This window comes from Triturus cristatus, chromosome 5_2, assembly GCF_964204655.1.
Source record: "Triturus cristatus chromosome 5_2, aTriCri1.1, whole genome shotgun sequence".
In the NCBI taxonomy this organism is placed as follows: Eukaryota; Metazoa; Chordata; class Amphibia; order Caudata; family Salamandridae; genus Triturus; species Triturus cristatus.
Window position 1 is genome coordinate 466,489,303 of NC_140588.1, and position 17,809 is coordinate 466,507,111.

General features: G+C 46.3%; 1 protein-coding gene across 1 annotated transcript in view; it reads right to left on the bottom strand.

Moving 5' to 3' along the window:
* SUGCT (succinyl-CoA:glutarate-CoA transferase) overlaps positions 1–17,809 on the bottom strand; it is a 3,154,468-nt gene that overhangs the window by 3,023,843 nt on the left and 112,816 nt on the right. Inside the window, exon 5 of the mRNA XM_085607431.1 lies at positions 1,742–1,792. Coding sequence (XP_085463557.1) covers positions 1,742–1,792 — 51 coding nt within the window. The remainder of the gene's footprint in view (positions 1–1,741; positions 1,793–17,809) is intronic.

Below are 17,809 nucleotides of genomic sequence, written 5' to 3' on the forward strand. Positions count from 1 at the left end.
CGGGTGTGGAGTCCCCCGGCTGTGGTTCGACGCCCATTTCAAGTCGTCTCGCCTTGCTTTTTGTTTTTCTTTATTTTTGTTGTTATTTATATTAAAAGTGTGTATCCTGACTTCCCTTACGTGCAGCCTGAGCTACTGTAATATAGCGGAGCCCCTGTGGGCCAGTCATTGTTTTAGAACTGCTTGACCACTTTAACTACTAGCGGCCGGCCCTGGCAGTTGTAGGCCCGTGCTTGTAACCTTTTCTCTGCACAATAAAAAATTTTCAAAAAAAAAACTGAAGCACAACAAAACAAAATCACATTGTAATAATACAGCAAAAAAAAGACAACAGGACAAAAAACAGCAGAATACATCACCAGCACAACAAAAACTCACGCAGCAAATGTGCGCGGACGTTCCTGTAACACATTATCACCTCCAGAATCATTTTTCACAATACATGGTATAAAGTGCTTAACTTGTACCTGTGTTTACTTGTACTCAGAACCAGCACTTACTTCTTAAACTGGCACTTGTTTATTCCACTTCACCACAGGGTGGTGCTCTCTGATTATTATTTTTTAGTATAGGACTGTCAGCAGAGTGTTTATTAATTAAACATACTGTACAAAAAATATAATACAAGCTCGGCTAGGTCATTCCTAAAACTTTGGGCGACCTAGAATAGCCCAAATGGTCATACTGAAGGAGCTTGATGGCCTTTGGCAGCACTGGAAGGGGCAGTGGATGGTGCAAGCTGCAGTGGCCTCCTGAAAAAAGGCACTGGCACTTCTTTTTCTACAGATTGTACTGCATAAGGTGTTTAGAGTAGAGCAAGCACTACCCTAGCACCACCAGTCAAAAATCTTTTGTGATGCGGCCCATTGTCTCCTAATAAGCACGTGGGGAGGAAGGAGAGGCTTCCGAGGTCCTTGGAGTCTCAGCCCCAAGTCCCACGAGGGGTCAGCGAAAGCATTTCCCTGCAGACATTGAAAAGGGCCCTTGCTGGTAAGTTCATAGATAGATTTCCTGTTCCTCATGTTCCCTTACATACAAATTTCCCCCGACATTGCGCCTTCATCTATGGGAGTTTGGCACATGGTCATGATTCCCACATGGATGGAGGAGGTCAGCAGCAAACACTGTGCACATGAGTACATCCCTGTGTGTTGATAGTACGCACAGATCTGTTCCCACGGATCTCCAGCACTGTCCACTTGCAAGGATTTTGTGAGTGTGTGGGATGGATGTGCAAAATGCATTTACGCACATTATAGGTTCTGCACACTCACCGTCGTTTTAAGCGAGGGTGCACAGGCAAAATGTGCTTTTATCGATCTGCATTACTGTCGGCAGGGCAAAAAACTATTGTGAACTTGGGCCAAAAAGAGAGGAAAGCTATTGGATAATCTTCCTTATAAAATATAGACCTGTGCATATAAACGCGTGACCTAGCATTCTTTAAAGTGTCGGCTACTTCTAGTTTCACATTGAACCACCTATTCAACATACACCCTTAATGATCCCTCTGATAGTTACTGAACTCAAACTTAATACACCAACACCCGCAAAGCTTACAAACGTCCTAAGCAGTGTGAAAACCAATCATAATAACAATTATTGTTATACCACTTTAAAAAGCACACGAGGTCGCCGCTCACCGTGTCAGAACCACAGGTTTTCCAGCAAACAATGAAAAGAAAGAAAAAAAATCATAGAGTTTAGGTGAAAGTCACCCTCAATATTCTGTAAAACATACCTCTCGTATTATTTTCGCCCCTTTTGGATGTCTGATGTTAACGGCTATACTCTAAGGGAAGAAAAAACAACGAATAGGTCGAAGCGTTATAAGGACCCTCTGTGTTTGCAATCAATCTGACATTTATAGAGCAATAACAGATAAACTTGTGGAAATCTCAAATTAATATATATTTCAATATAGTTGATATAATACTTCAATAAAGAACACGTTCTGCATTTGTGCTGCTTGTGCACCCCATATGATATCTCAAAATATATCTGAATTTCATTCATTTAACCTATTTTGTTCATTTTTTTTAGCATAGGTAGAGTCACCAGCAAATATATGCCTTTCAATTAAAAATAGTTGTGAAACTCAATGAGGAGTCCGGCGTCTGGGGTCAAGTGGAATGGCTGCTCGTACGACTGCTTGGGCATTGGTTCACATGGGTTCCCACATTTAGTGTAACTTGGACGGCTGAGAGTGAGTGACGCGCGCTCACCTGGTTTACTTGTTTTGTGTTCCTTTTGAGCCAGCCGTGAGGGGAACGGCTCGTCTGAGGGGCATATCGAGTTCCGACATCCCTGCCTCGGACATTGCTGGAATCCACGCCGTGAGGGGAACGGCTCGGGAAAAGACTACATTACCCAGAGGCCTTAGCGCCCGGCGCGCATTGCACACGTCATCTTGCAGCGCCCGGGCCCTATTTCAGGCCCTCAGTAGCACCGCAGCGCGGGACGCGCGCTCACCTGGTTTACTTGTTTTGTGTTCCTTTTGAGCCAGCCGTGAGGGGAACGGCTCGTCTGAGGGGCATATCGAGTTCCGACATCCCTGCCTCGGACATTGCTGGAATCCACGCCGTGAGGGGAACGGCGCGGGAAAAGACTACATTACCCAGAGGCCTTAGCGCCCGGCGCGCATTGCACACGTCATCTTGCAGCGCCCGGGCCCTATTTCAGGCCCTCAGTAGCACCGCAGCGCGGGACGCGCGCGGGCCGCGCCCGGGCGAAGCCCGGGCCAAGGGCGGGCCCGTTTGTGCCCGTTCGAGACCGGACGAGGCTGGGATGGGACACTCCCCTGTCAACACGCAATAAGGTCAGTGCCTTTACAGACGTTCTCAAACGTGTTTGTGCAAATACATGCTTCACTGGTTCAATCGAGACAATTAAAAAGTGTGCTGGTTACAATAGCACCGCGTATGATAATGGCAGGCACAAAATCTATCGTGGGAACGCTTGACCAATTCTTGGTGAGAGTATCCTCGATCCTCGACAAAGAAATAGACCAAACAGAGAAAAGACTATCCTTGGGTTCTGTGATAGAAAAGCGCTCTTCCCTGGGCCGTATATCCAACGTGAAATCTCCGGTCCCAGCTGTAAGATCAGGACCTGGCAAAGAGGTTACCTCGGCGTCTTGTGAGATTATCGCAAATAACGATGTTTCTGATGAAGAGCATCCTCGTTGCCAACCCCACTCAGAAGGACAAGACTTGAACTCAAGACCTAGGGAAAGCCAAGATATCAGCCACGTAAGGGCTAGTATCCCTGCTTGTGTTAAAACCCGATCTGCCAAGAACCCAAAAGATAAAATTATAATGCCATCTAATAGGGGAGCTAGCAAGACCCAGAGACCCAAAAGGAAATATGGCGATCCACCAAACGGCGGACAAAAAGCAAAGACCAGACGAACTATCCCAGATGAGAGCTATACGGAGATCCAAGCTCCCATCGAGAAATCCATCCCTGCTTCTCTAGATGTTGCATCAGTACCCTCTACTCGAGCTCTATCTCCACCCTCGCTGCAAGCTTTTGACTGTGATTTCTGGGGGAAATTAGAATCGATTTTCTACAAAACATGTCTCCCAATATATGATAGACTAGATGCTATAGAGAATAGATTGACCTGTTTAGAGCTTTCGTATGCATCTGCATTGTCAAAGTATAAAAATGCAAGTAGCGAACTAGAGCCCACGATCGCACTTGATAAATTGCCAACTAGAAGCTCTTCTATAGTGAGTACCATCCCTAAACCCACACCCATTCCGCCTATTTCTAACTCATCAGCACTAGATCACATATCACGAGGAGCAACAAACGATATAACCCGCAACACGACGGACGCTAGGGGGCCAATACCACAAAAAGCGCATGTAAACAAGGCAACGAAGAGGGAACTCCCCAAAAAGGTAGTTGGAATATTCCCTAGGCTACATCTTCCCCCAGAATCTGCACCCTATGTGGTGATTCTGGCAGGGGTTAAGCCCTTGAGTGACGATAAGCGAGAAAACTATGGTGAACTAAAAAATAAGTGCATCTTCTGGCTAAACCAAAATCGTCCCTTGCCTCTGAATGTCTCAACTGAGATACTTTTTGCCAGAAGAGTGGACTGGGTAGGTCCCATGAATAAATCAATAAAGGGAGATTGTGTCGTAATAAATTTTAGAGACAAGAAAGCAGTCGAACATATTTGTAATTGGCAGAGATCTAATTTTAATTCGCCTATTCTCTCATTACCTCTGTCTTTCTTTTACTACGGCCAATCACAATCTATCTTACATACGCCTGGTTTATTAGCTCCAGCCAATGAAGGTAGGATCCACTGCCATTTAAATCTACAGGATGGGCTGGACAAGGCCTCTAGTTTAGAGGACTGCGATTGACGTCAGCCCCTGGTTAGGAAAGTACAACATAACATAGATCAAGATTTCACCACGAATGCCCATAGCTGTAAACCCATTAACTTGATTACTAATATCAATGATTATCGTTACGGTAGCAAAATTAATTCGCAGAATGCTGAACCATTATTGAACACAAACCAGCTAGGGGCAGTATATGGGAAAGCACCAGGGGGAAAAACGGGATGCCTAATACACTGCACAGATAGCCCAAGCGGTCTGCTCAACATGGGTACATGTTTGGAAGACAGCTTGGACTATCCTGAGAGAGGCGGCCAAAGAACCCCACTACAGAATATAGTATCCAACAAGGGGGGAAGGAAAGAAAAGAGAACTCTGTCAATCTTGTCGTGGAATATTGCAGGTCTGAGCTCCAAAATCGAAAGCCCAGATTGGATGGCCTTCACGACGGGATATGACATCTGTCTCTTCCAAGAGACCTGGGCAATAGATCCTATAAACTGCAGTGGTTACCTTAATTTCTACGTACCAGCTAAAAAAAGCAAAAGAGGCCGCCCTTCTGGTGGCCTAACTATATGGGTAAAGCAGGATACGGGGATCCACATAAAAGCAGGTCCCAAGTCTAGCAATGATATAATCTCAATAAGACTGACCCTCCAGTCTGGTCACAATGTGGAACTCTTTAACGTATATGCACGTGGTCTTCCGGGGGGGAAAAAATCTCCTGTTGTACAAGATCTCAAAGATATTTTAGACCTCTTGCCATCCAGCATACTGCCTTTAGTAGCAGGTGATTTTAACACTTCCTTTGAGCCCCTTGGCCATGACATATCTCAACTTACTGTTGAGGAAGACACTAGATGGGGAATCCCGTCCCTAGAAATTGCTCCCATAAAAAAATGGACAGAGGCTGCAATCCAGCTAAAAGGTCTGTGCTTAGGAAGCCATCTGAGGGCCGCAAATGGCAGAAGTAAATCGGATATACGCGCTAAGAATACCTTTGTTAGCGGCCATAGGGAGAGCCGTATAGATTATTTTCTTATTCACGTACAGTTTTGGGCAAATCTTATTGATATGACCGTTACTGACCGTATTGAGAGTGACCATCAACCACTTGTGGTGCTGTTTGATCAACCTCCTAAAGGTGGACCTGCAGCACGGCAGCTGAATCCCGTGCAGAATCAATTCTTGGCCAACAATCAGCGTTATCTAAAATGGGATAGGATTATAGAAGACCCAAACTCATTGGTTGCAATAAAGGAAGAAGTAACTAATGTTTTACAATCCCTCGAAACTCTGACAGACATGTGTTCCCACCAGTCTGTCGTAGTAGCCCATAACATATTTTTTGAGGGCTTGAAGAAATACTTTATCAAACCTACTCCCAAAAGACCTCCCAAATACCATAATACTGTGGGTTGGTACAGCGCTGACTGTAAGGAAGCACGAGCAAAACTTGGTAGAGCACTCAGGGCGAAAGATGCTTCCTCAGTAAAATTGGCAAGGGTGGAATACAGGAGAACAATATATAATGCGAAAAGAATATGGGATAATGGAAAGTGGAAAGATCTTCTCGAAGCCTGTAGATTAAGGAATAGCAAGCAATTCTGGGACATCTATAAGTGGGATAGGGGAGGTCTCCCTGAAAAGCCCCAGAATAATGTGGATAAGAATTCCTGGATTGGTTATTTTAAACCACAGTATGCAGCTCCTATAGAAGATGCACCTAGTGGTGACACCAACTACCATGTGTACTACACAGAAGTAGTATTTCTTTTAAGTGACGTGGAACAGGCCTTAGATAAAGTTATCAAGGGTAAAGCCCCCGGGATGGATGGAATCCCTGCAGACGTGTTTCTTAGTGAAAGGTACCTATGGTGCAGATATATCCTGCACCTTGCTAATGCAATTGCTCAGGGTGCCAACATTCCCGCCTCTTGGAAGGGAGCTGAAATAGTCCCCGTATTTAAAAAGGGGGACAAGTCTATTGCGGCTAATTATAGGCCAATTAGCCTTATTGACTCAATCCAGAAGATAGTGGCCCGCCTATTCTTACACAAGATCCTATTATGGGTCGAAGAACAGGACATCCTAAGCCCCGCTCAGGCGGGTTTCCGCAAGCGGACAAGCACAATTGATCAAATCTTCCGCTTTGTTATCATATATTGGAAGATAGTGATCTTAGCTAAGGGTGCATTATATGCCGTTTTCGTGGATCTAAAAGCAGCATTTGACCTGGTTCCACGAACCAAACTCTGGGCTGTTATGAGGGAGATGGGTTGTGCACCTGAACTCCTTTCTGTAGTCATCCGCTTTCATGAGGACAACGTGGCACGGGTCCGCTGGGGGGAGGTGGGTGAGGTGACGGAAGACTTCCCGGTTGACAGGGGTGTGAGACAGGGGTGCGTTTTGGCGCCTACCCTGTTTTCGCTCTTTGTCAACGGTGTGGTGGACTTTCTCTCACGGACCCCCACCGATGCACCTGTTTTGGCCGGTTCACGAGTTCCCATCCTCATGTTTGCGGATGACACGCTGATTATCTCCAAGACCCCAAGTGGCCTGCAGAAGGCACTTGGACGCTTTGAAGAGTTCTGCAAACTGAGGGGTTTGTTGGTAAACACCGAAAAGACCAAATTTATGTCCTTCAATGCACATAGATCATTCGGGGGGAAAATATTCATGAATAACCTACCCCTGGAGGAGGTAGCCTCCTTCACATATCTTGGTATTACACTTCAGAAGGATATGCGATGGGACTCCCAAATGGACCGAGTGATACTAACACACAAACAAAAATCAGGTGCCCTTTTGACCAGATTTAATAAATCTTACACAAACCAATTTCCCCAGCTCTGGAAGCCTACGGTGCAATGGTGCTGAGCTCATGTTTATATGGGTCTGAGCTCTGGGGCTTTAGCAACTTGGATAAACTGGTAGTGCTTGAAAATGCATTTTTACGTAAAATCACAAGCTTACCTGCCAGTACACCACTGCGCCCTTTATTGTTAGATTTAGGTAAAAAACCATTGGCACACCTCGTCAAGCTCCGCCCGCTGCTATATTGGCGTCGCCTTTGGTGCACAGACGAGCTTGAGCACTATAAGTGCGGCTTCATGGACATAATTAAATCTAATTCATCACATAACATTCCTTGGTTATGCAGCATAAAATCCCTTCTGCGCAGCATAGGTCTGTTTGAGCTTTGGAACGACCCAGAAAATGCTACCTTCCCTTCTAAGAGCAAACTGAAAGCTATCTATTGGGAATGGGTCTACATGATAGAAACTACACAAGGCCTCTCCTCCCACTTAACAGGTCGCTTTCTTGATTTTAAAAATAGTCCATTACTCGAAAGCTACTGGGACATAATAGAGAGGCCCTTTGACCGCAAGCTATACTTTCAGCTACGGGTGGGTGCCCTTCCGGTTGCAGAATTCACTTCAAATTGGAAAAATACTCAAAACAAAAATAATAAATGCTACAACTGCACTGAGGAATGCGAATCTGTCGAACACTTGCTATTTTTCTGCCCAATGTACATACAACCCCGTAAAATTTGGATAAAACCTGTATGTAAATTGTTGGGCATTAGGAACTATCGGACAGCCCTTCGCATTATGAGCACTGACCCTTCCCCTCTCATTTGTATAGCAGTGGCCAAATTTCTAGGGTGGGCTTGGGGCTTACGATCTAAAGCACTGAGATATGATGGCAAATTGTAGAAATCGATTGCACTAGTACAAACCTATTGAAACTTTAACTTTTATGATGGAAACACATACAAAGGTCTTACATACGTGTTATTTTAACTCTGTGAATATCTGTATACAGTTTTTAATAGTTTTTTAGCTTATTGATGGTTGAAATATTGAATTTAATGCTTGTCTTAAATATTTTTTAGGTAATTTATATGTGTGATGTTTGTTTGTGCTTTTATGACTCAACTGTCGAATAAAGCTTAATTGAATTGAGTGACACACCTGAAAATAGAGCTTAGGCAAGCACGTAGTGAGTGGCAGTGGAGGAAGGTGGTGAATCTTTCACTCCTGACAAGAGGACTGAGGCAAGAACGATGGGTTGTCCCACAATTCTACAGACTTTGGAACTGCCCCTTGCATCTCTTCTCTCCCCACTCTTGACATGGGGGGGGAGCTGGAGGACAAGGCGGTCGGCACTTCCCAGTAACAGTGGGACCGGTGCTTTGATGGAGCTATGACGATGCCCCCTGGGCGGATACCTTAACTGTTCATACTTACAGCAGAACCCATGCAATCTTGGCCGATGCCCGGTGGAGCTGTCCTATGCAGCTATAGAGGAGTTTGGCTCTGGTTCAGCACCTCTGCCGTCACCTACCCAGCCAGACATTTGACACTGTTTTCCTCGTCTCCTCGCTGTGTTTCCTCCCCTTCCCTGCCTCTTCCCCGTGTCTTGGCTATACTACGCGTTAATTACCCATATTATTGTGTAATCTCATGTTTTTCTCCTATGTCTATACTTGGCTCCTGTAATTGATGTAATTATGTAACATGTAAATCGCTCTGATACCTCCGGGTCTAGCCAGCGCTATACAAAACTTTGCAAATAAAATGGAGGGTGCCTAGTAGGTGGGGCTCCTGGGCCATAGGCTGAGTCATTATGACGGCAGGGATCCTGTTGATAAAGTTACAGCTTACAGGTACTGGGCGCTACATTCAGGCCCATGCAGGGTGGGAGCAGAAGATGAGTGGAAGAATGACTTGGGGGAGACTGGATCCTATACCAGACAGGAAAAAAGGTGTTGGAGAAGCACACACAGCGAGATAATAAACAAGCATTAAAAATGCAATAGGTCTCGCCTTTGATTAAGTTAAAGCCATACTATACAATACCATTAGCAAAGCAAATGGCTTTAACTTAATAAAAGTAGAGACTTATTGCATTTTCAATGCTTGTTTACAAATGAAGCACTGACATATTATGTTATATGTATTTGTAAAGTGCACTATCACTCGCGAGGCGCACTCACACATACGTCCCTGTGACCTCACTGGGCTCCACCCTTTGACCTGGCAGATTTGGGACTTCCGGTGATAATGACATCTTTCCCAGAGAATGTTGGAACTCTTGCTCGTTCTCTGCACTGACAGCTCCACATTGAGAGGTGAAGGCGGACTCGACAACCTCTTGTGGAGGTGTACGGGGCCAATAACGGATCACTGATGCTGGTGCCGTCTTCTGGTGTTCTAGTTTGGGGTACGTGGTTGCACCAGACATTCGAAGTGCCAGCCTCCAGAGCTTGTATTCAGAAATGCCTTGATACTTTGCTCCCGAAGGAATGATCTTTAAGCAAGCCTTAAGCAATCCTCTGACAGCCCATGGGGGGGCAACGGATCCAGCTTGGGTTTTGATGTACAGATTTGTTTCTGGTTACTTGTGCACCTCTCCCTTTTAAAAGTTATGTTGCATTAAACCGGCTTTTTGTAGATGTTCCAATTTCCCACTGACACTCTTATAAATCCTTTAAAGAGTTTCATTTTCACTCTGGATTTCCCTTCTCTTTTTGAAACTCAGGAGCAGCAACATTGCTGTACTGTCACCAGGGCTTTAAGTGTAAGCTTTTTCAATATTATCTACAAGCCATATTCGCTGCTTATTTATCTTATGTAACTAACAACCATTGACAAAGCCAATAGTCCTGACCTGTTGTAGGTCTAATGTACAAAGGGGCATATGTATCAATGAAAGGTTTTGCGATTTCCAAATAGCGATTTTTAGAGAATCGCTATTTGAGAATCGCAAATTTTTTGCGATTCCCTCATATTCCTTAATTGCGACTCGCAAATTGCAAGTCATAATTATGGAACCCCTTCCCATTCATTCCTATGGGCCTAGAGGCCCATAGGAATGAATGGACATTACGTGCGCAAATTGCGAGTACCCAATAGGTACTCGCAAATTGCGCACGCAATTTCAAGGGTGCAAGAGTTTCAAAAGGGCACCCTGTTGTACCCCTGAAATGTGCATGTGTGCACATGTGACACACATACATGCCCTAAGGGCATGTATATGTGCCACATGGCACTTTGAAAAAAGCAAAAAAGTGCTTTTTTCAAAGAATTTGCAAATTACCACCAACTGTAAGTTGGTGGTAATTTGCGATTTCTTATGCCAAATACGCACAACGTAGGTGCTTTCTACATCGCATTTAAGGAATTGCAATTTGAGATTCCTTAAATGTAATTGCAAAATAGGGAATCGCAAATTTTGCGATTCTCTAATTTGCGATGCCCTTTTGGGATGATACATCCCAAAAGGCCTTTTCCCGTACGCAAACGGGCCGATTCTGAGAATCGGCCCGTTTGAAAACAGGAAAAGGGCTTGATACATATGCCCCAAAGTACTTTAATAGTCGCAAATCTGGTAAATCTGATGTTTTTCAACTGCTAAAACACTTTTTGTATTGCAATAAACCCAATTAACGGATTTGAAAGTGTTTTCTGAATCATTAAATGGGTTAAGGAAACAATTAAGGAATTTGTATTTGGGAGGAGTGTGCATATACAGATTGCTTATGGTATGTATTAATGATTTGTGACTCCAAACTGGTCATTAAACATTAATATTTTATCTCCAAATCAAAGGAGGTGGTAGGAGATTTACAATCATTAAGGGGTCCCCAAGGGACCCCTTCCTATTTGTACATGTTGATAAAAACATTTTTTTAGCAGGAGGCAGTGGTCCATGGGTAAAAGGTTTGTGTAACTGTTCTATTTTTTTTAGCGCATCCCGTTTTCCTTTATGAAATTGTGTCTGTATTTAAAATAAAATAAACAATGCTTCATTTAAAAGCAATCACAAATTTGGTGCCACCATCTCTATGATTGTAGCCAATCGTAGTGGGTTGCAATTTGCAACCTACATCAGGAAGATTTATTAGGTCAGTCAAGCACTATGATTCTGCATTTTGTGAACCGACCTATTAGTGTACAGGTGAGGAGTTTGAAAAAACACAAATGCAATCGGTAAAAGCTGGTGGGCAAATTGCGACCCCTTTTACCAAATGCATTCTTCATGCATGAGACCTGGTATTTTTAAATAGCATATACTAAGAAATTGTTATTTAAGACACTGAACTTATTGGGCCAGATATATCAAGCCTGTTTGCATTTGCAAATGGATCGGGGTCTACAGGGGACACTCCCCCCTTTGTGAATGTAAAAAAAAAAATTGTTCTAGAGGAGGAAATTATCCCTCCTCTTCATAAAATAACAAAACAAAAAAACAAAACAAAAATTTATTTTCCAAAAGCAGTCCCAGTTCCTTTAAGGAAAGCAGGCTGCATATAGAAAAACCTGCTTTATTAAAAAGTAGTCACAGACATGGTGATCTGCTTGTTCCAGCTGGCCCCCATCCGTGTGATGCCTGTGATTCCTAGTGAGTCGCAAATTGCGACCTACCTCTTTCAATATTCATGAGGTAGGTCGATTTTCAACCCATTCGGAATTGCTATTTTGAAAATAAAATTGTCATACTTTAGGAATTGCGATTTCCAAATTGTGATTCTGTAAGAATCACAATTTGCAAATCACATACTAATGTTGATACATCTGGCCCATAGTATGTAACATTTTGCTGTTTCTAAACAGTGAATTGGTATTATTCTCTAGATAGGAATATTAAAATTTATTTTTTCTACATGAGGCCCCTGGGGGTTATTTATAGTTTGGCAGATGCAGGGCACTAGCCAAAAAGTGGTGATGTTTGCTTATTTAGACAACCTAGGGCCTCTATGTATAGATGTATGTCTGTATGTGATAGCTGTGTAGCGCAAACCTAGCCAAAAGCAACCAAGTGGTACACAGGGTCAAAGGCAAGGAGTAGTCAATAGGTAATTGCAAATGTAACTGGTTTGTGGGTTGTTCCTACGTCTGACTCATGCATTAGTGTTCTCTGAAGAGGCACATCTTCAAATCTTTCCTGAATTGAAAGAGGGTTGGTGCAGTCCTGATGTATACAGGGATGTTGTTCCATATCTGTGGAAGCACAAATGGAAACTCCTGTTGCATGTGTTTATCTTTTTTACACTTCTTTGTCTTGGTCTCCAATCTGATGGTGTCTGGCTGTGTATACCAGGATCTTGACAGATTCAGCTGTGGCTCCTCCGCTAAGGCGGAGGAGCGTCACCCCAATGCTCACTGAGAAGTTCAAAAGGGAAAAAAATGATAATAACGCAACATTATTATCATCATTTTATTTTACCATACTGGCTCAGTTAGTTGAGCGGTTGGTCAGGGCTGGGCTGTTCAGAGCTAGGAGAGGTGTGGTAGGTACTTTCTAAGTGAGCATTACAGTTTGGCCAGCCAGATAGTCACGCAAACTTAGCATGTTCTCCACCAGGCTGTATTGTACAGCCTGAGTGGAGAACATGCACAGCCTCCCATATACTGTCTGAGTGCCGAACGACTGCGCTTAGACCAATCACAATGCTGCTGTAACGCAGCCTTGTGACAGGCTAGGGGATTCTGGGAGGCTGTGTGCTTCCTGCTGCCAGAGGAGAGAAGGGGACGGAGGAGAGGCGGTGGCCGGCGGAATCCATGTAACTGCTTTCGTTTTCTTCCCCCACCCCATGCCGCACCACCTCCTTTGTTAGCTGCCGCTACTGGTATGATTCTATACATTCTAAATAGGGTGGGTGGGACAGCTGCTACGTTTTAGCAGATACCCAGTATCCCAAAAACTCTACAATAACCTAATAATACAGTAATTTGTAATACACCTACATTCAGATAGGGGAAGGATGGTGCTCTTTGTTATTGCTGTGAGTCTGTGCAGTGTTGAATTTACCATGTTTAGAGTGGTACATGAAACATATCCGCAGAGTAGTTACATGTCTCTTTCTCTAAGTTATTTATTTGGAAATGTGTATTGCGCTTTATGTGTCGTTAGTAGGATCCTGAGCACCCCCAAGGATGTACCTACATGTGCTTTAGCCCTTTGAAGGTGCATTAGTTTAGAAGTAAAGGTGAATGCATTTTTTTCACACAAGATGAAATTCAATAAAAACTTTGCAAAAATAACTCATATAAAGCGAAATGTGGTTTGCTAGTTATCTTGCATGACTTTTTTCAACCCAACCTGCCACTTGGGGAAAAAAGTGACATTTAATACTGGCAGGTGACTTGTTAGAGAAACCTCCTGGCAGGAGTGGCATGAACAAGGCTCTCACATGCCCAAATTATGCTAAATTGCTAATGCAAAATTTCGAGTAATTACACATAGTGCAACATTCGGGAATAATGTCAATGTTGCCACCATCATTACAATCTCTCCCAGACCTAGTTAAGAAATGGATGGTTTAAAGTGACATTTTTCGGTTGGTGTGTGGAGCAATTGGGGGAAGCTAATGTGGTCCTTCTTCGAGTGTGTCTTACGGGCATGCTGGTTTTGCAAAGTTCTAAGTTTCTCAATGAGGTACTTTGGGGGCCTAGTGCAGATGTCAATGCAATAATCAAGGTGTGCCAAGACCAGAGATTTGCAGGTTTCACCCAGTGGTTGCTCTGGAGGAGTGGGAAGATTTTATGTAAGATGGACAGAGGCAGGTTGACCCATTTAGCTAAGGTGTTGACGACACACAAATGAGTGAGAGGTGTTAAAGATGACTCAACGTTTTTACCTTTTGATGAGGTTCACGGTGGTGTCCTGAGGCATTGGGCTAGGAGAAAAGTAAGGATTTTCCTCCTTAAACCAGTCATTCCCAAAACCATGATTCTCCATTATCCAGTGGTTAAGGCAAGAGGTGATACTGGCATGGGTCTGTGGGCTATTTTCCTCTCACAAGCTGAACACTTACTGCTAACTTTGTTGCCTTTGTGGCTAGGTCTGCAATACACTTTAATATATAATAATAAATGTTTTTGTTGGGGGCGCTAGAGGGCGCCAGACCAACATGGCCGCACCTTTGTGAGGCTCTCGCCAGCCGGGCGCTTCGACTCTTCATCAGCCCATCCCATGTCCAAGGAACACTAATCTGACTGGCTCTACTGGACGGGCAGAGGACGACGCACGGATCCACCGAATTGGGGCCCGATCTGGCCGGTGGTTCGCCAGCTACGACCGCCGATTTCCCCCGCGGCCGCTGCGGCTGATCGGCTGGTGCGTGGAGGCCGGCCGCTGTGCACACGCTGCAGCGGGGATTTGTCGTGCACGCTAGGCCGCGGAGCGCGGCCGAGGCAGAGGGCGATTGCCGACATCGGACGCTCCTGAAGTGGCTTCCTCTGCCCATCGCTGACCTCCGGACACACTGGTGAGACGGGGGCGGGCTGAGGCTTGACTGGGGGCGCGAGATTGCGGAACTACCAGCGTGAGCCCAAACGAGCCTTGCGGGGCTGGCGAGGAGTGCCCCATCTTGCTCAAGACGGCCCTGGGTGTGGTGGGGGGTACGTTGTCCTTGCTGTTGGTGCCCCCCACGGGCCTTGACACGTGGACCCCGCTGCTTGTCCTGGCCCTGCGAGATACTGTCCGTGCAGGAGGTGCCTGCTTGGGACTGCCCCCGGGGCTCGTGGCCCTTCTCCTGACGATACCTCCTACTTCTGGCGCATGGTGGATATCTGTGGGCCCTACACCTGGCCGGCTTCGTGGAGACAGCGATGCTGAGGGGGGCAGCGCAGATGAGGTGGATTGGAAAGCACTCCTCCTGAACATGCAGACCAGCCTCACCTCCATTGACTCCAAGATCGATGGTATGTCGCGCCGCCTGGACTCCGTGGTGCATAGATTGGATCAGCACGAGGAGCGGTTTAAGGAGGCTGAACAGCGGGTCTCCGGGCTGGAGGATGGGGCGACGGCCACCACGTCCAAGGTATCGCAGATGGAGCGATTGCTGAAGGTAATCGCCGAAAAAAATGAGGATTTAGAGGCGAGATCGCGCCGGAACAACGTTCGCCTTATTGGTCTGGCGGAGACTACCTCAGTGGGCAGGATGGAACTTTTCGTCGAGAAACTTCTCTCCGACCTCTTCGGCGCGGACGCCTTCTCTCCTCAGCTGGTGGTGGAACGGGCTCACCGCACTTTGGGCCCTCGCCCCGTGCCCGGCGCGCCCCCGAGGCCTATAGTCATCCGTTTTTTGAATTACAGGGATCGAGACACCCTTCTCCGACTTGCCAGAGAAAAACAACCAGTCCTCTTCGAAAATACCACGCTATCCTTCTTTCCGGACTTTACACAATCTGTGCAAGACGCACGTCGTAAATTTGACCAGGTCAAGAAACGACTGCTTCAACAGGGACTTCAATACTCCATGCTATACCCGGCCCGGCTACGGGTTGTCCATCGCGGCAAGCCACATATATTTCAGGATCCAGCCCAAGTTGAACTGTTTCTGAAAGACCACAAAAGATCTATTGACCTGGCCCACTCCCCTTCGGGGAGTGCAAGATCCCGATCGCCCACTTCTGCCCCTGACTGACTGGGGATATCCGACTGCCGTTGAGCTCCGTTGATGGTATTCTTTTGATGTGCACTTATTTCTGCCTCTGCCTTTCTTTTGTGCAATTCAATTACTGCTCAATCTGTGACTCTGTGTTCTCGCCCGTTCTGGTGGAGTTACCACCCATTAGGCTATGCCTCTCCTTTTCTTGATGGTTCCTTGACGATGTTTCAACTCGATTGCGCCCTGGCACCAACCTCCCCCTCCCGTGTTTCTCCACTGGATCTTGGCTCCAGGGGATAGCGGGTGAGATATCGGGGGAGTGAGATGGCGGGTCTGGACCTCTGGTGTTCCCCACTTGGGTGCTCCCTCATGAGTGAATGACAAGATGTTTTAGGTTTGTAAGGGGTGTGGGAGATGCCCGGCATGATTGGGCTGTCGGAGTGGGTGGGTGGGTGGGCTCTCAGGGATTTGTTTTAGGTTTGTTGGTTTTTTTCAGCATGAGCACTACACGCAGACTTGTTGACGTAGCACAGTATGTTGCCCTTAATAGATGGCTACACGTTTGGGACAGCCGCCAGGTGGGTTTATTGACCTGGAGTTCCCGTGTCCGAGGACCTAGCGCACGCCACACACACTGAGCTAGGTAGGTGGGGGGGGACTGCTCACCGCTACTTCTTGGAATGTCAGGGGATTGGGGGACCCGAGAAAAAGGCGGCGAATCTTGGGAGCTTTAGATAGGCTGCATGTTCAGGTAGTCTTCCTGCAGGAGACACATATGGACCCCCTCCGTCGGGGATCCTTTGCTGCTAGATGGGCTGCGCACTCGCTTTTTGCGTCGTATTCATCCTATGCAAGAGGCACTGCTATTCTTTTAAAACGTGGGGTTCCTTTTGTTCCCCTGGGTACAGCCAAGGATGCAGAGGGCCGATATTGTATAGCGTGGGGCAGGATAGGCATCGAGACTATTACCCTGGCTTGCTCTTACGGTCCCAATTGTGATGACCCACGCAGCTTTATTGCTCTTTGGAACAAAATCCGGGAGGTGGGCTCCACGCACCTCATCTGGGGAGGTGACTTCAACGCTGTGCTAGACCCTGCTATGGATAGATCCAACCCCTCCGCTTGCCACTATGATAACACACACAAATACCTGAGGGACATATGCGACACTCAAGAGGTCGTGGATACCTGGCGTCATTTACACCCGACCTCCATGGAGGGCGCACACTGGAATACTGCTTATGCCACATGGGCTAGACTAGATTACATTATGATAAATAGGGCACTGGCCCCCTCCCTGGTCAGTGTGCAACACATAGGCCGCACATTCTCCGACCACTCTCCGGTGCTCGCCAAATTCCGCTTACCGGACATAATGGGTAGATCCCCGACATGGCGACTCCGGCCCAACATCTTACTCGATGAACTGTTCCGATCCGAACTAGGGCAGGAACTAGAAGACTTCATTTCGCGTAACAGGGGCTCGGTTGACCGCGTGGCCACCCTATGGGAGGCACTGAAAGTCACGATGCGTGGAGTATGTATCTCTAAGAGCTCTGGGGTGTTGAAGACCTTACGCGCTACACTACATAAGTTAGAATCCACGCTACATACTCTGGAAACTAGTCCAGACTTTGCTGTCAGCACAGCTGCGCAAGCACAGTACCGTGCGGCGATGTCTGAATACACTTCCACTGCCGACAGAGAGGTACACTTCCGGGGCAAATACTTCAGGGCTCGGGCATACGGAGAGGGTGAACGTCCCGGTCGATCCCTTGCAAACGCGGTCCGTCCGCTGAGTGGCTCCAATTTTGTGCTAGAACTTAAGGAGGAAGAGGGAGTTCCTATACGCGACACACAGTCGCTCTTGGCGGCTTTTACTATGCACTATTCCACGCTTTACTCTACCACCAGAGTTGGCGCACTGGACAGGGACGACTACCTGAGGGAGCTCACCCTGGGCTGGCTCTCGGATCGTCAGCGGGAGTTTTTGGCGGAACCCATAGGCCTGGACGAAATTAGAGATGCAATTAATCAGATG